The 25,502-nt window shown below is 38.3% G+C and overlaps 1 protein-coding gene across 18 annotated transcripts in view; it reads right to left on the bottom strand.

The window, feature by feature from the left end:
• ANK2 (ankyrin 2) overlaps nt 1–25,502 on the bottom strand; it is a 235,435-nt gene that overhangs the window by 19,196 nt on the left and 190,737 nt on the right. For 11 of the 18 annotated variants that reach the window (XM_047718257.1, XM_047718256.1, XM_047718265.1 and 8 more), the window contains 9 exons: nt 24,903–25,114; nt 24,362–24,566; nt 21,579–21,675; nt 19,175–19,403; nt 18,261–18,386; nt 15,618–15,740; nt 13,597–13,629; nt 11,674–11,695; nt 790–864 (listed from right to left, as the gene is read on the bottom strand). In XM_047718257.1, coding sequence (XP_047574213.1) covers nt 790–864; nt 11,674–11,695; nt 13,597–13,629; nt 15,618–15,740; nt 18,261–18,386; nt 19,175–19,403; nt 21,579–21,675; nt 24,362–24,566; nt 24,903–25,114 — 1,122 coding nt within the window. Of the gene's footprint in view, nt 1–789; nt 865–2,469; nt 8,728–11,673; nt 11,696–13,596; nt 13,630–15,617; nt 15,741–18,260; nt 18,387–19,174; nt 19,404–21,578; nt 21,676–24,361; nt 24,567–24,902; nt 25,115–25,502 lie in introns of all 18 variants that reach the window. The other 7 variants (XM_047718258.1, XM_047718255.1, XM_047718263.1 and 4 more) reach the window with 3 other exon arrangements.

Here is a 25,502-nt window from a genome sequence, read left to right as displayed (position 1 = left end):
CAACAAGTACATAGATATTACATTTTATGCACAAACACACACATACTTAAGAAACAAAATAAATAATTCCGGATGTCACCTATTTAATTAGTCAATCAAGGATATTTTGATGTCCTTCCTTCCCCCTAAATCCCTCAATTTAAAAAAAACGTGATCAGTATTTAACAAGTACTTAAATGTGTAAAAGTGAGGAAATGACTATTCTCTCTGCCCTGTTATTAATTATCTTTGTTAAGGGTCTTAGGGATTTCTATTCATATTGATTTTACAATTCATTTTCTTTTAATAATTTTACATACATTGTAATTTTTATACTTAAATATCCTATTTCTCAGAAAATTAGTGAAACATCTTATTCCTATGTATTTCAACATGCAACCAAAGCAAATTTTAGTACTGTTCACAATGAAGATATCTGATATAAGGTATCTAAAATAAAGAGACCTGGGTTAAATCTCCAACTAAATTTTGTGACAACTGCATCTAACAATGACTCTGAAACACAGTAATCCCCTCAAAATTTGGATATCCATGGCTCCCAGTAGAGGAGAGTAACATTTGGTATATTCTCAAAATCCCCCAATTTAAAGGTCGATTTTTCTAAATTCCAGAGATAACAGAAGGCCTGCCTAGATTTTCTAGTTCAGAGTTTATTATTCTTTTCACTATTCCATGTGGTCTCACCCAAGGAAACAAATACTTTTTCATTGTTAATGACACTTGGCTGATGCAATTGTGTTTCTTAAGCGAAGCAACATCTGTTGAAAAAATAAGTCACACTAATTTTACCTGTCCAGCTGAAGCCAAGATGATCAGCAATATAAGCCAGCCTTTCCTCGATCCGTTCCTGCTCATCCTGTTGATCTACAGAAGGTCAAAAACAGAATGGCCAAAGGTTGTCTATGACAGGAGAGCAACCACAGTACTGATCATCCAAAGAAAGGAAGTCACTTGTCCAAATATTTGATAATAGCACAAATTAGCTATTGTAATTCAAATCATTTTAAATTGTGTGTTTGTCTGATTTCTGGAATGGAATGGGGAATCAATTTAATTATAAATCATGAAAACCAACTGCTTCCATATCTCTTTAATCAAGACTAGTCACTGGACATATTATAAAAGTTGTTGATTTCTAGTAATCTTAGGACTTTCTTTTTAAATTATCTGAGAGAATACTGCCCACCAGAAGACAGTCGTCTTGTTCATCAAAAACTAGAAAAATCATAAATAGGATGCTGAAGTAGAGTAACTGGTTAGGACCTCCTATTATTGCCTGTGGCAGCATAGATCACTTTTGGGTTATGTCTGAAAGAAATCACATCCAAGATTTATAAGAGACATAGATCATGAGTTAATCAGGCCATCCTGTTTTTTTGTTTTTTTGTTTTTTGTTTTTCATTCTGGCCAGAGAAATTTTCCTTGGTCCTGGTGACCCTGGAAGAAGGAAGGATAAAAGCGTATATACTTGTGTCTGTTGTATCAATAGGTATAGATGTCTTTTGTGTGAAATTTCTGTCTGCTTACTACTAGGTAAGCTTATATATTATTCCCACAAGCTGTCATTTTCCCCTTGGTTTTTAAACTCCATTAATTGATGGGCAGCATTTTAGGTATCATGACATTTTCCTGTGACACAAATTTAAGAATAATAGTCTTTATTGCAGAGATATTGGAAGACCAGAGGCTACTTCTCAAAGCCATCTATGGTTTCCTTTTTTATAATTCAAAGGGTCATCATCCTCTAACAGTCACTTACATCATGCAAAGTTTGAGTTTTTGTTGTCTGCTGCATCTAATCAGAATATATTCTCCATTCACCGAACACTAAAACAAAGAGCATGGTTTTTTGTTTAGTTTAGTTTTGTTTTTTGCTTTATATTTGCTTGCTTTGAGTGTTTACCAGTGGTATCTGAGATCCAACCTTTTGAATCAAAAACAGATCCACAACAATTGGGATTTCATGATAATGTGAAATCTTCTTGGGCAAATGGCTTCCTAATGATTACAAATTTATTAAGTTGAGTACAAATTATTTTAAAATACTTAAGGGTAAGAAGAAAAAGCTATGAATCCTTACCATATGAAAGAAAGCCCAACATATTCATGTGCAAAAGCACAAGTGCCTAATTTGAGGGTAAGCCTGGGATTCCAGAACAACAAAACTCAAAGCTTGCATGATCTGACGTGCAGCGGCTCGAGAAGGGCAAGATCACCATTGCCTGTTTATTATGTTTATGTTTTCCATAAGCATTCTCATTACTCAATCTTGAGATTGTTTTCATAGACAAGAGTACACAGAGAAAGCACGAAACACAAAGGGCTTACACAAACACAGTAACCACTACAGAAAGCTTAAAGAAAATGAGACACAAATCACCAAATAAAAGATATACAAAAAAAAAAAAAAAAAACTATATCAAATTTATGACATGCGTAGCACAGGGAATCCCAGTGGCTGGCAAATACCTTCAGCATGGTCATGGCCATTTTCATCAGGGATGCGTTCAATCAGAGTCTCAATGGACTCATCCCAAATAGGCCTTGTGTCAAAGATGTCCTCAGGAATTGAATGCTCGGTCTCAACAGGTGGCAGATTTTCAATTACTGAAACTTCCAGGGCACTACTACTTTCATCATCCGAAACTAATTCTTGCTCCCTTTCTGACTGTGTAAGTCTATCCACTAACTTGGAAGCCTCATCACTAATCTCCTCAAAGAATTCTATGGAGTTCCTGTAAAGGTCAAAGAAATGCTCCTTACTTTCTTTCGTAGGGCTCACAGCCCCCTTGCAGGAAGATGTGTTGCTTTTGCTCTTAACTGGCAATCGGGATGTAAATATCTTTGGTCTGGTGGCCCCCTCTTCTGATTCTAACTCCAGCTCCTCTGCCCTTTCTCTGTTCTCTGTTTCTGTCTCAGTGTAACTTGTAGTTTTTACTAGACATTTGGTCTCTGAGTCCAAAGCACTGGCATCAGATTCAGATTTGCTTCTACTATCTGGTGTTCTGCTTGTCATGTCCTGACCCTGAGGAGCCACTGTTTTCTGGAGAGAGGAATCTAGATGTGAAAGCTGCTGCTCTACTCTTTGGACAGGTGCTTTCATGGGGATTTTAGACTTTGGTTTTGTTTCATCCTCTTTACTTTCCTCATCCAGGCTGGGTAAAAAATCTTCAGAAAGGGAACTCTCATTCTCCACAGATGGAGGTGCTGGGGTTGATGTGGGTGTAGTCCTTACAGGAATTTTGGATTTGCTTTCAGTAGAAGGCACATTCTCCATGGGTGCAGTAGGGATTTCAATTACCGATTTCTGTTCCTCTGGGGAAGAATCAGGAGAATCATCATCCCGATCTGAATGCACGGACCTGGTAACTGTGGAAAAATCTAACTGAACGTGTACAACTGGTTCAGGGGAGTCAGGGCAAGATGGCTTTTTCACACTAGACTTAGGAGGCATGTCATCCATTTGTGTGGTGGGAAGGTCCTTGGCGCCTTCAGAAGGAGCCTCTTCTGTTGATGTTTCAGTGGAGGTTGAATTCCCCATGTGGGTGTTGAGTTGAGCATCTGAAGCAGACTTTTCCTCTACTTCCTCACTCAGGTCATCTGGAAGTAAGTCTGCTTCATCACTCATTGTTTCTTTTGATTCTGAGAGAGCTAGTGACTCAGCTGATGTCTCCCGTTGTGGGAGCTCAGCCTCAGGACTCCCTTCCTTCATGTCTTCAGAGAGAGTCTCTTCCCTGGATTCTTGCCCAATTTGGAAAAAGTGAAAACTTTCATCGGCATAGGACCTTTTGGTCATGTCAATGGCGCCACTTCGGGTCATCTCAAACAATTTTCCTTCCTGAAAGAGAAATGGGTTTTGCTCACTGGTCGGCGTCCCCTCTTCAGTTGGGGTCCTTGCAGGAGTGGTGTCAGGGGTGGTACCCTGTGATTGTCTGTCTACCATCAAACCAAATATCTTTTGTTCTTCCTCTTTCACTCGAGCCTCAAAGGCTTCATCATCCTCACGGATTTCACTCCAGGAATCAGAATCCACGTCTGTTTTTGTGATGATGACTTTGCTGATTTGGTCACTAACAACTGCTGATGTATTTGGTACAGAAGGCTCTAAAGATGAAGGGGCTTGATCTGATCGCTGTTCCCACAAGGTGCTTTCTTGTTTGGATTCTTCTTCCATGTTTTGGTGCTCAAAATTAGATTCTTGGATTGAAACAGTTGTACTGGAGGAGCTTATTACTACCGTGTCTTCAACAGAGGATGTGATGGTAACAGAATGCACTTCCGAAGACTTAAAACTTGCGTGTCCCGCATCTGTTTGAGTTTTGCTTTCTTCACTGGAGAAAAAAGATTGGGAAGGAACATTTTCATAAGGGCTTATTATTTGAGGATCATAGATTTCATCAGGCTCAGCACGGTCAGACACTGGGACATCCATGGACAATATATCTGTTTGAGTAGTAATTGATGAGTCTTGCATGGAAAAGTCCTTCGGTAAGCTCTCAAAAGCTTGGTCAGTTTTGATGTCCTCCATTTTTGTAGCAGGAGATAGAAAAGATATGTCTTCATCTAATTCTTGTCCTTCAGATGCTGGACAGTGAGGCAAGGAGGAGGACAAAGACGAAGAGCTTTCACTGGGGCAATCTACTTGTAGAGATGCCACTGGAGAAGCATCAGGCTCTTCTCCTTCTGTGTCTTTTTCATCAGTGTCTTGCAGAGGTATTGATTCCTCAAGGATAGCTAGCTTCTCATTGATATCCTCCCTAGGGGAGCTGTAGAGACCTGAAGATACGGGAGTGACTGAGCTGCTAGGACTCCTGGTCTCACACCCATGGCCCTCACAGACTTCTGGTTGATCAGCATCTCTGTTTAGATCATCATAAGACCTATCTGGGCCATTAGTAGAAATACTATGACTCTCTTCAGGTACATGGGATTCACAGTCTTTTTCTTCTTCTGATTTACCACACTCTTCCTGAGTATCCTCATTCATTTTGAAAGTGTATTGTTTAGAAACAATGGGTTGAAACTGTACTTCTTCAGGACTGGAATTGGAGTCTACACTGGATGGAAGTGGAGAAGGAGGCTGTACTCGAATAACTGGCTCTGGTAAGAGGCCTGTGTCACCATCGTTTTTCAGCTGTGCCAACTCAGGTTCACTCTCAGAGGAAGAAGAAGCCTTTCTGCTCTCTGATGTTACCACCACAGGGACATTGCTTTCATCCTCTACAGTCTCCATATGTTTTGGTTCATCCACATCTGCTGAACAGTCAGCATCTGGGTCAGAGGATGAAGAAGATTCTTCTTGCTTGGGTTCTTTCTTGTAGTCCCTTTTCTGCTTTGCTTCTTGTTCAAGTTCGTCAAACGTTTTGATTTTGGTTACCATTTTAAACATTTCCTCTTCAGGTGTGAATCTCTTTTTGTCCCCATTTTCCAAGTCATCCTCCTCTGCACATTCATGAATTACGGCTGGCTTGGGTGTGCTTACATCTGTGGCTTTGGGTGTGACCTCATAGCTAATTTCTTCCGAGCTAGGGGTGTCTGGAGAGAGGGGGCTCTTCCCAGAGCTCTCTACCAGTGACGTCTGCTCAAGACTGTCATCCTCGGCACTGCCATCTGGGTCTCGGAGCAGCCGGGACCGCACAGAGGCCACCTCCGTAAAGAGTTCTGTTTTGGCTACGGCTGCAGGAAGAGGGAAGTGACTTGGGAGAACTCCAGCCTTCGTCTTTGGTTCTACCGGGCTGCTTTCTAGAGAGTCGCGGCAAGGGGATTCTTTCAGAGGACTTGGCTCCAGAGAATCCGGAGTTTTGTGTGAGGAGTTATCCTCCAGCACAGGGCTGGCTTCCAAGGAGTCTCTATGGCTCACTGCAAATGATTCATCGGCACCAGGGCTGAGGACCTCACTGTCTCGGCTGGGGAGTGCAAGTTCTAACCCTTGGGGACTTCTGGCAACTCCCTGGGGCTTTGATTCAGTTCCTGTGCCTGTGTTTACAAAAGCATCAGGCAGTGGAGAGGCCTTTGTCTCATCTGAGGGCTCAGTGGTTGTAGATTTCTGAGCTTCAGAATCAGTGTGCGTCTTCTGGGCAGAACCAACATTCATAAGTTGACCCTCATCAGAGGATGCTTCCTCAGTCACTCCTTTGGGTATTTCTTTTGCTAGTAACACACTACAGCTGCCAAGGGAATCATCTTCTTGTCTGGGACATGTGTCTTTGGAAGGGTCTGGGGTGGCCTCCTTCAGTGAACACTCAGCTGAGGGCTCTGTGCCTTCAGTGACCACGGCACCTTGTTCTTCAGAACCATCAGTGACGTCTTTGATTGAGGGATGGTCTTTTTCCGAATGAGCTGCTGTTGGTGTTTCTGACTTGGTTGTTTCGCTTCTTTCCCCAATCTGCTCCTCACTTTTCTTTGGTGAGAAAGAAAGGCTTTCTGGGCTTGTCTCAGGGGTCTCCGCGAGGCCCTCGTGCTTATAGCTTTCTTCTGAACTAATCTGAGGGGTCCCTTCCATCAGGCTGCCACATGGAGAACCTGCCACCCCTTCAGGCTTGAGGCTCTCAGAACTGCCATCCAAAGCACCACTTTGTAAAGACAGAGCTGGAAGAAATTCATCTTTCATGTAATCTAGTGGAAATGTCGTGTTGAAAGGACTAGTGAGTACCTGATCTAAGTGAAGCTGTGCTTCTTCTGTCTCCTCAGTCCTTCGGAATTGTTGGTATTTGTCATTGTCTTCCAATTCTTGCTTAATGACGTCAGAAAAGTCAGTGGAAGTTTTCCTATCTGGGCTGATCTGGAGGTCCATGTCTCCCTGTTCATCAGTCACCTTTTCTTTGGGAACGTTACTCTCTTTATGGCTTTCTTCTTCTGGTGCTGACTGAACAGGTTCAGGTGTTTTGTGGCTAAGGGCTTTCTCCTTCTCTACAACTAGATCTTCTCTCTTAAACCCTATGGAGGAAGCACGGACTGCTCTCTTGGATTCGGAAACTCCTGTTACCACAAATCTCTGGCCTCGTTTGATTGTCTGACTCTCTGTTTTCTGTGTTTCTCTGTGGTTTAGCATCTGCCCCTTTTCTTTTTCTACCCGAGCTTTGCCTTTCTCTTGTGGCTGCTTTTGCTTTGCTGATTTGTGCTCAAACAGTCCAGTCTTGTGTTTAGAGGGGTCCTGACCTGACTGGAAAGCTTTCATCAACTCCCGAACAGACATTGTCTCCTCGATTCGTTCTGTTTTTGAGGTGGGGGAGACAGGTGGTTGCTTTTCTGTTTTCCCAGAAGGCGACACGGACAAGTGTTTCTCAGTTTTCCCGGAGGCTGATACAGGTGGATGCTTTTCCATTCGTCCAGCTGTTGACACAGGCAAGCGTTTTTCTGTTCTCCCAGGTGATACTGGTGCATGTTTCTCCATTCTCCCAGAGGGCGAAACAGGTGGGCGTTTGTCCATTTTACCTGAAGGTGAAACAGGTGGGTGTCTTTCTGTTTTTGTAGATGACACAGGGGAGTGCCTTTCAGTTTTTGTCGAGGGTGACACAGGCAAGTGCTTCTCGGTTTTATTTGATGACACAGGGGAGTGCCTTTCAGTTTTTGCAGAGGGTGACACAGGTGAGTGTTTCTCAGCTTTACTTGATGGTGATACAGGAGGGTGCTTCTCAGTTTTTGTAGAGGAGGAAAGAGAAGAGTGTCTCTCTGTTTTAGAGGAGGGTGATGCCGGTGTGTGCCTCTCTGACTTCAGAGAGGGTGATGCAGCTGGATGTGTCCTGTGGGTTATCTTTTTTGGCACATCCTCTTTGCCTTTGACTCTGACAGGCAACTTGCTTCGACCTTTTTGTTCATCTTCCACTCGTTTCTGAAGGGCCTTTACTTTGTCCTTTATGGAACCAATGGGAGTCTCTTCTATCAAAGGTGAAGTGGCCTTAACAGTGGGGAGGGGTTCGGGGGCTAAACCTGCATCATCATCTAATGACTCTTCTGAACTACATTTTTTAAGTTCACCTTTTTCTGCACTACCTTGTACACTTTCCTCTTTTTGTTTTTGTTTTTCTTTTAATTTCCTTCTCACTGGCTTCTTTATTCCCAGGCTTGGTTTGTGCTGTTTCTGGGCACTCTGCGTCTCATGTGGGGGTGCATCTTTCCCTTCATTTTCAGAGCTCCTGCCAGTAGCCAGAGCGTCACGTTTCTCCCCTGCTATCCCTTGGAGTGTCTGCGGTGGCTTTTCATGAGGAGACACATAGGAATTTAGATCCTCAGTAAGGTAGTTCACTAGCCCGGTTGAGTCTTTCTCTACTTTGATGTTGCGCTCTTTATCTATTCTAACTTCTACGCATGGGTATTCGGTGATTTCTAAAGGTGCTTTTTGCTTAGCCTCCTCTATTTCCTCATCACTGACAATCACCCACTCCTCTTCCTCTAATTCTCTCTCCGACTGAGACCTCGGCACACTGCCTTCATCTCTCGCGCAGGTTCCACTTCTCAGGATTTCATTCACTTTCTCTAAGTCCTCTTTAACTCTTTCAACAATTTCAAAAGGCTCTCCTGGCTCTTCCTCAGCAGCCTTCACCAGCTCCTTCACTTTGATAGAACCTGCCCTATCAGATACATCTGTGGTCAAGATGGCGGTCATTTTGATCAAATCTTGTTTCATCTCAGAAACTTCAGAGAGCAAGTCCGGACTGGCTAGGACAGGAACTTCATTAACCAGGTGACTTTTCAGGACAGATGTTTCTGTAGATTCTGTCTCATCATCTTTGATGTGAATGAAGAACATTGAAAGTAAAATGGAAATCAAAAAAATATATTGGCAAATGTAATCAGGACTGAAACGACACAGTGTCTTTTCCTGTTGTGGTGGGAGGGACAACAGAATGGGCCGGGAATGGTGGATCCACAAGGTCTCAGGATACAAAAGCAAAGCAAGGCTAACGGAAAAATTAAAAAAAAAAAAAAAAAACTGAAAAGGAAAAATGAGCAGGAAATAACTTGCTTAATTTTCTCACTCATAGCACATCCACACATACAACAAAGCTATAACAAACAGCCACGACAGACAGACACACACCATCACAGATTGAAACAAAGAACAAACGCAGTGAAATTACACAGAAATATCTCAAGATTGTTCAGATGTTACAGATCAATGTTGAAAAAAATATAAACATGGGGAAAAAAAAAGGAAAAAAAGCATTAGAAATTGCAGAAAGTTGATTTCCTCTAGGAGAAAGCCAGTAGTAGCAAACTCAGATTGCCTCCTAATGATGTATATATGTTTTTTAATCATATGAAAATCCAGAATTCAGTGTTTTGTTCTGCCAATATAATGACTATATAAAAGATGTCTGAATCAGCTGCAAACCGGCATTTCATCTAAGGAAAATTCACACCTAACAATGAAACGAATGGTCTTGTGCTAAGAGGCATGGTCCTTTCCTTGGAGCAACCTCCTGGTTTAGACACATAAAGGACAGACCAAGGAGGGAAATAAAGGAAAGGAAAGAAGAAAACAACAAAACAACAACTGTGATTAAACTTATAAGTGAGTCCAAAGTTAAAATGTGATGCGTGGCAATCCAAATCAGAGACAGTCACACGGGACACACGCACAGTTTATGTAAGCCAAGTTATTTCCATGCAAAGCAAAGGTGGAAGGAAACTGGTGGGAGCGGTGGCTTTGCTGAAATGCGCGGGCAGGAGGATGGTTAAGAAATTAGAACAATATGGAAACATTACTGTGGTGAAGCGTATTCCTTTCCCTACAAGTCTGTACCTCAGTGCTGAATGCAGTAGTATATTTGAAGGACAGGTAGTAGGGACCTGCACCCATTCAAAGCAAAAAGGAGAAGTTGGTCAAACTCTTTTAGGATTTGCTCTTGAAAAGACTTAGGAAAGAGTTCCTTCACTAGAGCCCTTCTTTATAGATTATTTTATACCTAGATGAAGATTATTTAAGGATTATCTTTAAACTAAAAAAATGCATCTAAGTTTAAACTTTAAAAAATATTCACAACACTTAGGAGTCATTTAGGAGAATCTGTGGCATTATAGCAATATAGTAGCTTTTCCCCTTTTCTTTTTTAAGTAACTGAGCCAGAAGGATGTATTAAACTTGAATTTCTACTAGCTAGTGTTCAAGAGACAAAGGAAAGGGCCATTTAAATAGACATAGTAGTCCTGAAGAAGAAAATGGGATAATAAAATATCTTTTCTTTAAAAAGGAATTAATTAAAGCAACAATAATGTCACTTTTTTAACAAATAAGAGTCTTCTCTTGAGAGAATCGGTACTTGTTGAGGAGATATACTCTGTGACTATGCATATATATATTAAAATAATTTATATTAATGCAAATTTGTTCAAGTACAAGCCAAATGAAAACATCCAGAACCTCAGATAATCTAGTCCTGAATGACGATTTAACATAAGAGCAAAGAAACTCTCAATTAAAAGCATTCTGGGGGTGCCTGAGTGCCTCAGTCCATTCTGCTTCAGGTAATGATCCTGGAGTCCTGGGATCGAGCCCTGCCTTGGGCTCCCTGCTAAGCAGAGAGTCCGCTTTTCCCTCTGTCCTTCACCCCCTGCTCCTGCTCTCTCTTAAATAAATAAATCTAAAAAAAAAAAAAAAAAAGCATCCTAATAACTTACATTGTACTAGGTCTTCAAAACGAACAAACAAAAAAAGCCCCAGATCATTGCATAGGGCCAGGTGACCATATTAAATGTGCTTCTAAGTTTTCTCCTTTTGGGAATAGCAACCTGAAATTCAGTGAATCAAAATGAACTTTTAAGTGAATAAAAAAATAAAAATTAGTATTTTTTTCCCCTAAACTCTTTGGGGGCATAGAAGCAAGAAAGAAACCTGAAAATTTTAACTTTTTCCACACAAGAAACCAGTCACCAGAAGTAGGTCCCAAAACTAAAATGTTAATTAATTATTACAAACCCCCAAAATGAGTTCTAATATCGCTCCCTTAAGGTTTGTAAAAACCAGTTCTCTCTGTACTAAATTATGTTTGGGATTTGCATCATTATTTAAAATTAGCCCTATAATGGTACAGTGTTGTGATTAGTAATTTCATCCAAGAGGTTTTGATTTTTGCATTCTTGGTTTTTTTTGTTTTTGTTTTTGTTTTCCAGAAAGTTTCATGAAGTCTGTTAGACCTCAGCCCTAAAGAAGTCCATTACACTTCACCACAGTAAGAGGTGCGAGGTGGTGGGGTGGGGGAGGCTGAGCTTTAGCTGAGAACTATTGAGACAGTATCACTTTCACAGGTGTAGCCTACAAAAATAATGAGAGCTCTCCCCAAGTCAGTGTTGCTTAATATAAAAAGTGATACTGTCATGTCAGTGCTTAAAAAAAAAAATGAGATGACAATGTTATGCTAACAAAAGGACAAAAACGGTAGGGTGGGTTTCTAAACAAGCGTAACAGCAATAGCAGGGGTAACGGGTATCAAAAGAAAGTGAATGCTTAGATGAATAATCATTGCATTTTACTGCTAATTAGCTCACAAATTAGATATTTTTGTAATTTAACTGGCCAAGCTGCTTCTCTAAATATACATTAATGATTAATAAGGACAATATAAAAATATAATTATTATAGTGGTTAGTAATGGCATCTAGCTGCATTTTAATTCATGCTTCTCTTTAGTGTAGCCAGCTTTCAAACAAACTCAATTTTATTTAAAATCTTACTTTTTTCTGATGTCATATCGATCTGAAAGAAAACATACATAAATTGAATGGTTACAAACTGCACCTGGTTTCCCCCTGATGTGCAAATAAGCTCCTATTCGTGACCACACCCATGGGGAGATGACAGAAGCTAGAGGAGGTCAAAGTAATTTGCTACAGTTCTTCCTGAGAGTGTCCTTGATTCTCATCCTAACTTTGAAAAAACAAATCTCCTTTCTAGACTTTATAGGTGGAAAGCATTTTTTAATGTTATTTCCAGCAAGATAGGATCGAGGGTGCGTTTAATGTTAGAAATACATGTGTATGAGGGAAAAGGCCAGGAAAAGAGTGAGGGGGTGGGGGGCGGTTAAACAGTGTCAATTTAGTTGAGAAAAAGAAAGAACGAACAGCATGCCAGGGTAATACATTCTGTAGGAGTTTCATTGTCATTAATTACAAGCCAAGATTCCAAATCCTGAAAAGAATACCAACTGGATCTATTGTCCTGCACAACTCCTGAAAAGTACTCAATAGAACAATCATAAACCTAATGCAAGAAACTCACTTAAATATAGCAAAAAATGGTTTTATAATTGCACTGCTTTTCTAAGGTGTGTAGGTACCATTTTGAACAGGTTTGGTAAGGGGGTCACCAAGTGCAGGAAGGAAACTATGTGAGACAAAGAGTGGCTGGACAATCGAGGGAAAGAATGACATCTGTCCTGTCACAATTACTGCACATATAGTTATATACAGCAGGACAATGAGGCTATCATCTCCTCTCTTGTCCTGCTCCGCTGCCAGGGCAGGAGTCAAAAGTAAATTCAGGGCAATTCTCTGCACTAAAAAGGCCTTACATTTTAAGCTGGTGGGTACGAGGGTACTTATTATATTTTTCGTTATATGTTTTTGTGTTCCAAATCCATCAGAATAACACTAAAAATAGAATACAAGTACATTTGAAAATCTTTACATGCAACTAATAACAATTGCATTTGTCTATCTTAGAAACAGGAACCCATATGTAAATAGGAAAGTAGACTGAATTTCCTATCATTTCTATGATGATGTTTGGGCATTCAAATCTTTATAAGGGAAACAAACACAAATGTGCCTGAACTATTAAAGAGGTCTTATTCAAATGGTTCTTTCTTCAAGGCAACCTCTTGAAGACTCACTTTCTTCATCTATTATAAGACAGCACAGAACTTACAGGGCAATTGTGAGGATCAGAGTTAATGAGGTACATGGAGCACTTAATAAAGAGTCTACCTTCTAAGAAGTGCTCATTATTAGTAGAGTTCTACATTATAATATTACAGTCTAATGGTTGAACTGCACACTCAAAGTTTTTAGTCTCAGTGGTTCTCAGACGTTTTAGTCTTAAGACTGCTTTACACTCCTAAAAATTACTAAGGACCTTGAAGAACTTTTATGTTTCATATATACAAGTAAATTTCCGTTTTATACATTAAAACTGAGAAAATGCTAGAACCCAAGTGCACACAAGGACCCACTCCAGAGTCAGAGTGATCATGTCATGATATGCAATATAGCCTCTGGAAAACTCTATAGCTTGTGGAGACATGGGAGGCAAAAAACAAATAATGTCTTAGTAATATTAGGGGAAAAAAATTTTTTTTGACCTCCGGGTATCGCCAAACCAACCTCTGAGAACTAAAATAATAGCTTGGCCTTCAGGAGTCAGTAGAGAAACATAAATTACTGCACAGAGACAGGGTCACAATTTACAGGGAAAGCTTTACTATTCCTTGAATTCAGTCCATGAGATGAGAAAACAAAGGCTCAAAGAGGTTAACTAAAACTGTGACCCTTCAGTTACTAAAACTGTATAACCCTTCTAAGAACACAGGTTAACTACGTGCTCTTATTAGCGGTTATAGCAAATACAGCCATCAACAAGTGACAATGTCATACAATTACCTCTTCTTCCTGTTCTTGATCTGACTCTGATTCCTTGTGGCCCCAAGATGCCATGCAAGATGGAAAAAAGAGAGCAGGAAGAGTAGAGAGTATTTAGAAGAGAAGATTAAATACACTGCCAACAAACATCAACAGGCAAGCATATAGTCAGCATACTCTTGTTTTTTCTTTTGACAGTTTATAGAAGACAGGCACACAAATTTAAAAGGATTGATTTAAATATGGAAGTCTGTAGATTCAAGAAGCAAAAAAACCAAAATCATAAGTACACTAATTTATTAGGCAAAATAACTAAAATTACAAATACGCTTATTTCAAATACTAGGTTACTAGAGCCTTAAAGCTTGCTAGCTAATGGATTTGATGCGTATGTCTGGAGAAATGGTGATGGTATATCCCAGTCATTACAGATACTGGCTGAAAACGTTAAAGGCCACAAATAAGCATATGGTGAAAATATTTCAAATACACAGGCAATATTTAGGAGTTCTATTATAATAAAGAACTACTCAATTCTAAAGTTTATCTGAAGTACATACAATGTTTGACATTGTTTTCCTTTTCGTTTTGAGTTACGAACTGGAAAGCTGTCCTGGACCATCATGGCATTAATGATATATTTCAACTTAGAAATACAGTGTAATAATAAAGTCAATGCTTTTATAGAACACTGAAAGTTCACTGAGACCAGAGACAAAGCTCATTCATCTGTATATGTCACTCAGGTGGGCTGCCCACAGTATGTATTTTGTTGTGCTTCTTATCGGGCCTTCCTCTTTGGTGACTCACAAATCTACAAACCCCAAAGTACATTTTCCATCACTGGAGTGAAATGAGATTATGTTCATTTGGGTGGATATGCCTATTGCTGTATTCCAATTACTGGAGTAACACATATGTTTACATCTACAGATAATATTTCATTTTTATCATACAATGAGAATCTGCAATGTTAAACCATGATGCTATGAGGTTTTCTCTGTGTGTCTGATCTCTATTTACAAGAATAATTGGTCAAGAAAAATAGACCATGGTGGGTAAAAAGAAGTGTCGAACATGTTTTGTTTTGTGGAGTCAAGATTTAGGGTTTTAAATATATTTAAATATATAAATATTATAAATTTAAATATATTTCTACATCTCCTCCTCTTACCTGCCATTACTTCTCCCCCTCCCCAACCTCTAGTACACACACTGACAACCACTACAGCCCCCTATAGATCACCATGGCGGCGGGGGGGGGGGGGAGAATGGAGTTTCCCATTGAAAAGATGTTTGTTAAAATTTTTTTAAGTAATAAAAATTAAGTTATCCCCAACATTTAATTCGTTCAGTTGTTGTCTTCAACTTCATCAGAGTAAGCTAGGAATTCTGTAATGGTGAGCAGTCTGAATAGAAAGTAATATCTGTTAAGGAGAATTTGGGTCAGGAATTGATGAATTGTTCCTTTTCAACAATGTTTCAAATCTATCTCTTGTAACATAGGAACATTTTGTACATTAATCATGTTAAAAATAGTTGAAAAATTAGTTTGATACCCCCAAATATTATGGATTACAAGATGAACAAGTATTTATTTTAGCAATAAGATTAAAAACTCATGAGGTTGCTCTAAATTTAATAATATATAATCTACCTGTGAATTGGCAGTGAACAGAAGCTAATGGACTCATAATACATTGCTAGGGCTAAATGGACTAGTATCATCCCAGAAGGGCACATAAAAACAATGAAGACAAAGCCAATTTATTTTTAAAAATTAGTTCCAAATCTTAAATTCATATTTTCTCTTTCCTAGCCAATATGTATTTATAAAAAAATTTCCATCAGAGCAAATTTAATGCAAAATAAAGGAGAGCTACTTTTTTTCCTTACTTAAATGGAAAATCAAAAATTTGACAGGGAATCAAAAATGATTGCTCCACGTGCTTGCATTCAGTGCTTTTGTTTGACTTATTTTAAAGGATTTGAAAATTAAATCCTATAGAGACTGAATTGCACTACAACAGATTTGACAGTACCTTTGTATAAATTGGCAGGGTGATGTTTAAGTTGCAAATAGCCTGATGCACCAGGCCTCTTGTGGATTTTGGCTCTTTCATAAATGATAGTCGCCCGCAAGGTTCCTGAGTCGTGTCGCGTACCTTGAACAAGAAAGGCATGTGTACTTCACCCACATATGATATATGCTATTTATTTTAATTAGATGATACTCAATGAGGAAAAAATAAATTCATTTGATAATGCCAAAGATTTAGAGGTGTTCCTTTCTCTATTTCTATATTCATTTAGAATGATTTTTTTAAAAAATCATTCAGCTTTTTAAAAACTGTGGTAAAATACATAGACCATAAAATTTATCATTTCCATTTTTACACTTAGCATTTTTAAGTGTTCAATTTAGGGGCATTAAGCACATTTACAAACTTGTGCAATCATCAAATCTTTACTATGCAGAATTTGTCATCATCTCAAACACAAACTCTGTACCCATTAAATGATAGCTCCCCATACTTCTCTTCTGCCACCCTGAGTCACCTCTATTCTACTTTCTGTCTCTAAATCTGCCTCTTCCAGGTACCCTGAATGGATAGAGTTAGTTATACAATGTTTCTTCCTTTTCAGTCTGGGTTATTTTACTTAGCATGAGATTTTCAAGCTTTAACCTGTTGCAACATATATCAGAATTTCATTCTTTAAAAGAATTGTGTTAAAACAGACATTAACATAAAACTGATCATTTCCACCATTTTTACATGCACAGTGCAGTAGCAATAAATACATTCACACTGTCGTACAACCATCACTGCCATTCATCTTCGGAACTTCTTCATCTTCACAAACTGAAACTCTGTTTCCATTAAACAAGAACTTTCCATTCCTCCCTTCCCTCAACCCCTGGCAACCACCCTTCAATTTTCTGACTCTAGGCTTTTGACCTCTCTAGGCACCATATAATGGAAACAGAATATTTGTCTTTTGTGTTTGTTAATTTCACTTAGCATATATCCTCAAGGCTCATCCCTGTTACATCATGTATCAAAATGTCGTTCTTTGTTAAGGCTCAATAATAGTCCATTGGACGTACAGACCATATTTTAACCATTCACCTGTCAATGGATATTTATGATGTTTCCACCTTTTGGCTACTGTGAATAATGCTCTTATGAACACTGGGATGCCAAGTAACTGTTCGAGTCCCTGCTTTCAGTTCCTTTGGGTATCTACCTAGAAGTGGAACTGCTGGATCATAATCTAACCTAGGTTTAAATTTTTGAGGAATCATCATACTGTTTTCCACAGTGGCTGCATCATTTTGTATTCCTACCAGCCATGATTAGGGTCCCAATTTCTCCACATCCTTGTCAACATGTATTCGCCATTTCATTTTATTTCATTTATATATTTATTTTTTAACAACTGCCATCCTAATGGGTACAAAGTATCTCATTTGTGATTTGAATCTGAATTTCCTTAAACTTAAATTTCCTTGAGCATCTTTTCATATGCTTATTGGTCATCTGTTTGCCTTCTTTGGAGAAATGTCTAAGTCCTTTGCTCATTTCTGTATTTGGTTGTTTATAGAATGACTTTTGCATATCAACAATATCAAGTATTAGCTTAATAATACAGCCATTAGAGTTAAATGGATCCTTTACCCCTCAGCAGTTATAGTTTAATGCGGTGATTTCTAAGAACCCATCTTTAATCATGTAAAACAATCAAACCAGAAATGGCACAACAAAGGACTCAATAGAGATCTTGGGAAAGCTTCATAGACTAACAATTTTAAAGAGATTTACTGACATATCCTTGGAAAATCATAAGGGATTAAAATGAGTCATTGCTAACAAACTGGGAATTTGTAGTCTGGAGTCTTTGCAGTAAAATACTGTTGGAAACCAGCCTCCATCTTGTGAGAGTTGAGCATTAGGACTTTCAGATCAGTGAAATAAACTGTGAGAAGCAAGGGAAAAAAATGAAGAGCTGGAGAAATAGAGCACGGTATTATTACTTCCTTTGCATTTTACCATCACACATTTTTGTCCCTTTTTATAGCTGGACTCTGGAATGAAATATGTATATATCACTGCCAAACTCCTAACTTGGATTAATATTCTTAAACAGAGAAAACAAATTCACGGTGTACTGAAGCGTCTCCATAAATGTTTGTTGGATGAATTTATGAAAATATATCCAGTTCACAGCTCTATCTCGGATAACCTGTTACTAGATCAAGTGAGATCCTGGGTTCCTTCAGAGCTTTTATTACAAAGTATTGTCACTTAGGGACTCTTTTGGTCTCCGCATGAAATTCATACGTTTTTAAAATTTAAGAATAAATATTTAAAAGAGATGATAGCAAAAAAGGAAAGAGAGACTTCCTGTAAAATTTGGAAAAAATGTAGCCAGTTTTTCTAATCAATGAATTGGCTATTTGTCTTAATTCTCAGCCTTGAACACCATCTATAAGTAAAAATTAAGGTTGAATTTGAACTTCAAAAATAAAAATGGTTGGCTCTATAGGACTTTAAAATTTTACAGATATGGTTTTAAAAAATTACTTCAATGACTGAAAAGCAAATATTATCTCCTTCTAAAGGAAATTGAATCCTCACTTGATCTTAAGTAAAATGCATTAGAAAAGGCCATGTATATACTACCTTGACAAAGAGAGGAAGTCGGTTTTCTTTGAAGGCAAAAAAACTGAAGATATGATGTTGGCCACTCTTGGTTAATGGTACCAGGTTGCCAAAACAATCAACATAGATGGGTTTTCCTTCTAGTACCTGGTGAAAACAGACAAAAGTAACACAGGACATAAGAGCTATAATTATTACTTGTCATTTACATTAAAAAGTGGTGGTATTACTTGATACATCAAAATTCTTAAAATATACATCTTTAAATTGCTGACTGGCATTTTGTCTTATCTGTGACAAAGCACGTGCTAATACTCTCTCTTCTTACTGGTACAGGAATCTTCAAATGCATGGTGGCATTTAATGTTAATGTTTTCATTTCTAACACTGTTTCATGTTACCTACCCCATCCCCCCCAAACTGGTATCTCTTTGAGTCCTAAATTTAAATTTCTGATTGGGTAGTTTTTGACACTGTAATGAGTTCGGTTACTTGACCTCAATATCCAAAGGCCCACAGAAAGAAAATTCTGAAATACAAATAAGTAATATAGAAAGCCCTGGATTTGATACATTCACATTTATACAAAGGATATGCTTCCTGACTGTTTTCTTAAGTATTAAAAATAATAAAAGCAACAAGGAAAGATAAAGATACCTAAACTATTATAGTAAATTACATACTTTACCAGTAACTTGTAATTTGTCCCAAGATAATTTTATGAGAATCCCTTTACCTCCTCACATACACTGTATATCCCTATATCCAAACTGGCTAAAAATGGCAGATTTTGGACCTTGACCTACTAACTGATCAAAGTGTGGACTGGTCTTTTTTTCCTTATGGCTCTATTTATTAAATACTATATTAAATATAATCTATTAGTAAGGGTATAAACAACAGGTTAACATAAATTATTTTTGTAAATATAGTACCTCTACATCCCTGCTTCTGGCCACCTCAGCAAAGTTTTCTTGTTGTTCTAGGGTCTTATCCACTTTATCATCAGTCATGCAGAAACATCTCAACCTGGCTTCAATGGGGTCATGTGATTTGGCAAACACGACAAATTTGGCCATATACGGTACACAGATAATTTCCCTATACACTTGTGATGCAAAGGTAACAGATTCCTGGATTTGTCGACAATCTATCAGCCAGAACCTACAAAATGGAATAAGGTCAGTTACCATACGAAAAAAAAAAAAAAAAAAAAAAAAGAATAAGGTCAGTTATCTGAAATTTAAAGTACACCAATTGAATAAGAAAACAACAGTCCTCTCATTATGATCAAAATAGTCATTAAATGTTTTTTGGAAAAAGAAGGGAGAGAGGGAGAGGAGAGAAATTAAAGGAAAGACAAAGTGAAAGAAGGAAAAGTAGAAGGATAGATAGTAAGGAAGAAGGGAGGGTGGGGAAAAGAGAAAGATTAGATGTTTAAGATCAACTAACAAATGCTGTATTTATAATTTTCTTCCTTGGAGGATCATCTGAGTATTGAATCTTCTCAACTATACCTCAGAGCTTTAGAATCTTCTAGCATGTAAGCTCAGTGTCAGACATGACAAGGATCTCACTGAATTGAGAGTTTCTATTTTGATTCCCTCTCCTATTCTTTATTTCATTTCCTGAAACCCTTTCCAGTAAAATCTACCCAGCTTTTCTTCATTCTTTTCCAACAACCTCTCCAGTTGTCAAGGTGAAATAATCCCATTTTTTAAAAAATTGCTTTTGCTCCAGAACTTCTAAACATTGCTGAACATAATTCCTAGAAGAAATCATCTGTTTTGTGACCAATTTATGAGTTCTAGCCTCAGCTAAGTCTATGACTTGCTTGGCAACTTTTTCTTCAGATATTATTTTATTCTGTTTAGTAACTTTGCTAAACCTTTAGGACACTCCTTGAGCTCTTGCCTCACCTGAGGCCCTATGAAAGGTAACTTCACTGAGAAAGCAGAGGCCACAGTGGACATTTCTTCAGTTTGGTATGTATACACACTTTCAAAGGTTGGTTCACATCCTCTTGCTCTGAAACTTTTCCCCACCAATGATCACCCTCCCTCTCTTGACTCATTTCCCATAATCTTTCAACATTCCTGAGATTTCCTTACCGTTTTACCAACTCTTTTCTTCAAATTCTTGATCCATCTCTCTTTTTTAATTGACTTTTGATAAAATATATACAAAGTTCATCATTTTAATCATTGTAAGTGTATAATTCATTGGCACTAAGTACCCTCACAATACTGACTTCTTGGGCTATCCCACGAGGCCTCCCATAAACAATGCACAATCCTGCATTACTTCTGAACTACAGACTAAATGGATCACTGTTGCTCTCCCCTTTCTTTCTGCATTCTATCTCGGCATCTTGGCTCATGTTACTCTCTCTTCCACTTTCATTCTGCCCATAAGGTTCCTACATGTCTCATGAGTCACTTCTTCTATTCCAATGCAAATACCCTCCACTGAATTCTTTAGTACCTCTGGGGTACCGGTCATTCAAAACTTGCCATTGTCTTGCATTAGAGTGTAGAAGCCTGAGTGGCAGATCACACTGGCACACGGAGCCCAGGACTCAATAGCTGAGCCTGAGAGGCTGAAACAACAAAAACGTGTCACCACACCCAGGTATGCCACGTGCCGTTACTGAGATGTTCATGAATTTCTATTTTTTTCTTATATCCTTGAATAGAAATTTAAGTTTTAACTACTCTCGACTTTAATTTTCTCATCTGTAGAATGGCCACAATACCTTCTGTTCTTTTAAGTCACACAGTTGTTGCAGTAATCAAATTAAATGGGAAAATGCTTAGCTATCCATGAATCCCAATGCAAATGGGAACCGATAGTTACCAACTGAATTAGTGTGTACATGACATAAAACTAGGTAGCTTCAGCTTTTAAAAGATGTGTGATATGTAATTGGGTAATACATGGGTAATATGTACATGTGTTTGAATGCGTAAAAGTCACTGAAACCTTTAAACCATTCGAGCAAGCCCTGGTGGGCTTTGTGTTTTTAGTATTCTGTTGGAAAAAGTAGTTCAGGCTATTTTTTGACAGCAGGAAATTTATCTTTCCTAAGACCTTTGGGACTGGAAAAATCAGTGGTGGCTGCTAAAGCCAGAGTCAGGGTCACAATCCTTTCTTTTTCTTAGATTTTAATCTGACTGGTTGTCCTTTATTGTCTCATCACCATTTCATTTGCTGGAGGGTCCAGTTTAAAATATGAAAGTAAATGCAGACAATGTTAAAAAGCAGACCAAAAAGAGTTTCAAAGAACATAAGAAACAAAACAAAAGACATATCAGGCTTTTCTGGGCTGCATAACCATACCTGGCAGACACATTGGTTGTAAAGGAAACACATTCATTGACAAATGTTAAGGGCGTAGTTCCTGTAATATCTTCCCATTGTGCAGGAGTGGTTCCACCTGAAATAATATGATCATTTAAAAAAATCAGGCAAAACTCCAGACTTTGAATTATAAAATAAAGTCTTTGTGGTTCTGGCTGTGTTCACCCATGTCATCCCATCCACCCCTCAGAATGACATATTGGGAACATGTCTAAAAACCACATGCTAAAAAATGACACATTGAAAACAAACAGGGAATACTAGCTTCAAAGGAACTTCATTTAAGGGAGGTTCTTTGAATAACTGCCTCAGATTACCTACTAAGTGTTCAACTCTCTGACTTCTTTTTTTTTTTAATGTTTCAAGTTTTTATTTAAATTCTAGATAGTTAATACATAGTGTAGTATTAGCTTCAAATGTACAATTTAGTGATTCATCACTTACATACAACACCCAGTGCTCATCACAAGTGCCCTTTTTTAAAAAAAATTTTTATTTCTTTTCAGCGTAACAGTATTCATTGTTTTTGCACCACACCCAGTGCTCCATGCAATTAGAGAGGGCACAAGCGCCCTTCTTAACACCCATCACCTATCTAGCCTATCCCCCAATCCCACCTCCCCTCCAGCAACCCGCAGTTTGTTCTCTGCTGTTAAGATCTGACTGATACTTTGAAGCTTTTATTGTAATTGCTAGGCTTTGAAGAGCATTTAAAATTGTAACAGCTGATGATTTTAAAGCAACTTCGGCTCAGTGGGTTGAGCCGCTGCCTTCGGCTCAGGTCATGATCTCAGGGTCCTGGGATCGAGTCCCACATCGGGCTCTCTGCTCAGCGAGAAGCCTGCTTCCCTCTCTCTCTCTCTCTGCCTGCCTCTCCGTCTACTCGTGATCTCTCTGTCAAATAAATAAATAAAATCTTTAAAAAAAAAAAAAAAGCAACTTCTATTAACCAAGGAGTTGAATACTTTGTTAAAATAACAAAAGATCCAAATAATCTTTTGTTTCTGAACTTCATATTTTCTGGAATTATTTTTAAGAAATAAAATTTCTTCTCAATTCGCAGTTCAAGGTTGGCAAAAAAAAAAAATGCTTGGAAAATATTAAGAGCTCAGTAATACTAAAAGGTGAGGGAACAGATGAATGAGTGCTGAAGGATGGCCTCTGTGTACAGAAAGATCACCATGGAGGCGGACATGGACTTTCATTCGACTGGGAAATTACCTTGGCATAGATAAGGATAAAATAGTCTTAAGGCACTGTAGGAGGAATGTATGTTCGAGATGAGAATAAACTGCGACACTAAAATTCCTTAAAGAAGGAAAATGTGTTATCAGAGAAAGTTCATGGAAACTTATTCTAACAGGCCTCTAAAATAGGAATTCTTAGCAAAACCATATAACAGAGCAAAACACAAAAATCCAAGCACTGTGGTTAACATGGTTTTTTAAATTAACAAATAAATTTAAGGACATGTTTCGTACAACCCCATCTGAGGATCTATGGCTGGAATAACTAGATTCGATGGTGTCTAGGCCCAGGTGGTATCTTCATTTGATCACTTACAAGGGCAGGTGTGTCACAGACATTTTTCAGTCTTCTTTCTTTTGCTTCCATGCCACGATGTTGCACATTATAGAAAGGTTAATCGTATACGCATGGAACAAAAGGTATGGGAATGACACCCAGGAATGCTGATAACAATCACAAATGGGTAATTGGGAAAGTGAAAATGAAGCATAAGATTTCCCTTTATACTCACTGTATCCTGTGCATTTTAAAATCTTGTCATATTATTAAACTTATGGGATAAGGTGTCAATGGTTTGCTATCATAAGTACAGAAAAAAAAACACTAGTAAGAAGGGAGAATTAGAGAGCAAAATAAGTGAACATTCCTTTCCATATGGAGGAGAAATGAAAAAAAAAAAAATGCTAACAATACCTAAACAGCCAGGGATGGTGATTATTCCTATTGACAATAGTATATTTACTGAATGCCAACACAATGTAGTTATGGTTAAATAGGGAAATTATCAGTCCAATGATGTAGTCCTAACACAGGTTATTTGTGTGGATTTTTTTCTCTCAGCATTATGGTGATAATGTTGAGCAGAAAAAAACCAGCGTTCTAGGAATGTCTTTCTACAGTGTGGTAGTTGTCCAAAAGCTACTGCAACTTCTAACTAAAAAGATCGAAATTCAGTTAATTATTAAAAACCTTTGTTTTTCCTAAGTTATTTCAACAGATCAATGATAAAGACAAACCCATTCCTAGACAGATGTCTGAACTTCTGAGTATAATTATTCAAGATGCTATTTATTTTTCATATAAGATGAAGTCTTACATGGAAAATAAAAGATGAAGTCTTACATGAAGGCGTAAACCTTAGGCCTTGAGGTATGTAAATTTGGGTTTGAATTCCAACTCCGCTGAATATTTATGGTATGATACCAGGCAAGTTATAGAACTTCTCTCAGCCTTGGTTTCTTTTTCAATGCATAGGGCTAACACTTCCTCATAGAGCCACTGTAAAGACTAAAATGCCAATGCATATAAAATGTCTAATAGTTTGGCATACAAGCTATATCTGATAAATATTAGTTCATTTTCTTTCACCTTTCACTTGCCTAGTAAATTAGAATGCTTTTCCTGAATTAATGCATATAACCTCACAGGTATCTAATGACAAAGGTAATTTAGTATTTACCACAATCTGCTTCTTCTTTCAGAACTTTCTATTAGCAGAGTCTTATGTGACTCACCTGTTATGCTGCATAGTAATCTTAAGGTTGGTGCATCTCCCCCAAAACCATTCAACATGACATCACTTGAAGCTTTGGGGACAGGAATGGTCATGGTAATTGGCTTGTGAAATTTTCTTCTTCTAGGTTCCAAAGTGACTATAGGGCTGAAGGTAGCTTTGTTGCCTAGAATCTTCTTAACCAGCTCACTGTGCATAGGTTGAGCCTTTTTAAAAGAAAGAAAATAGCACAGTATATCAATATGTATTGATATATATTGATATCAATATATTTCAATATGTCGATATCTATGTCAAATTTCTTACTCAATGCATCTCTTCTTAGCTCAGAAATCAGTCTGGTGACTTCAAATACAGCAACTGTAAGTTTAGTACTAAGCCCTCATCTAAAACTTTAGGAGACCTCCCATCTCTAAGGGAAGCTGTTGCTCACCTGTGGATCATTTGACACATTAACCATATATTCCCCACCTGAAAAGCTGACTTTGAACCACTAGAGTAAAAATCCATGTTAGGTTAACTCGTATCCAACACGGGCATACCTGTAAGCCCACACGGATCCTCTTGGTCAGCGCCCCCTCTGGGAAGACGGCCTGCACCTGCGGCACCACGGTGCTGCTCAGCACGCCTCCCTCCGGGCCAATCAGGTTGCTGTCCTGTTTGATACGCGATACCACCGCAAAGTACTGTGGGAAGTCACGGGTGATGATGCGGCAGATTCGCTTCTTTTCTAGGTCTTCTGGGCTATCCAGCACTGAGACAAGAAATGACCCATTTTATATAGCAAAGATTTCCTTCCAAAACCATTCTAGCAAACTCCGGGGCACAGTTAATAGTAAACAAGCATAAAAGCAAAACAACTTTTTTTTTTTTTTTTAAATAATAGGAAAATTTTTAAAAAGCAAGACTATCCTAACAACACCAGAAAACAAAACAAACAAACAAAAACAAACACACACACACAAAAACCCCTCCAGTCTTTCAAGACCTATCAGCATTTAGTCTGCTCATTTTATTTGTCTGAGGAAACTAGGTCTTTCCAGGGCGCTGTGAAAAGAAAAGCATCCAGTTCCAGAAGCAGTAGTGCAGGGCCCAGCACTCTCTGTAAATGAAGGGTTTTGAGGGCAAACCTGGAATGGAAA

Source organism: Lutra lutra, chromosome 2, assembly GCF_902655055.1.
Source record: "Lutra lutra chromosome 2, mLutLut1.2, whole genome shotgun sequence".
In the NCBI taxonomy this organism is placed as follows: Eukaryota; Metazoa; Chordata; class Mammalia; order Carnivora; family Mustelidae; genus Lutra; species Lutra lutra.
The sequence above is the reverse complement of the archived record's forward strand: the minus strand, read 5'-3'. Positions and strand labels throughout refer to the sequence as shown.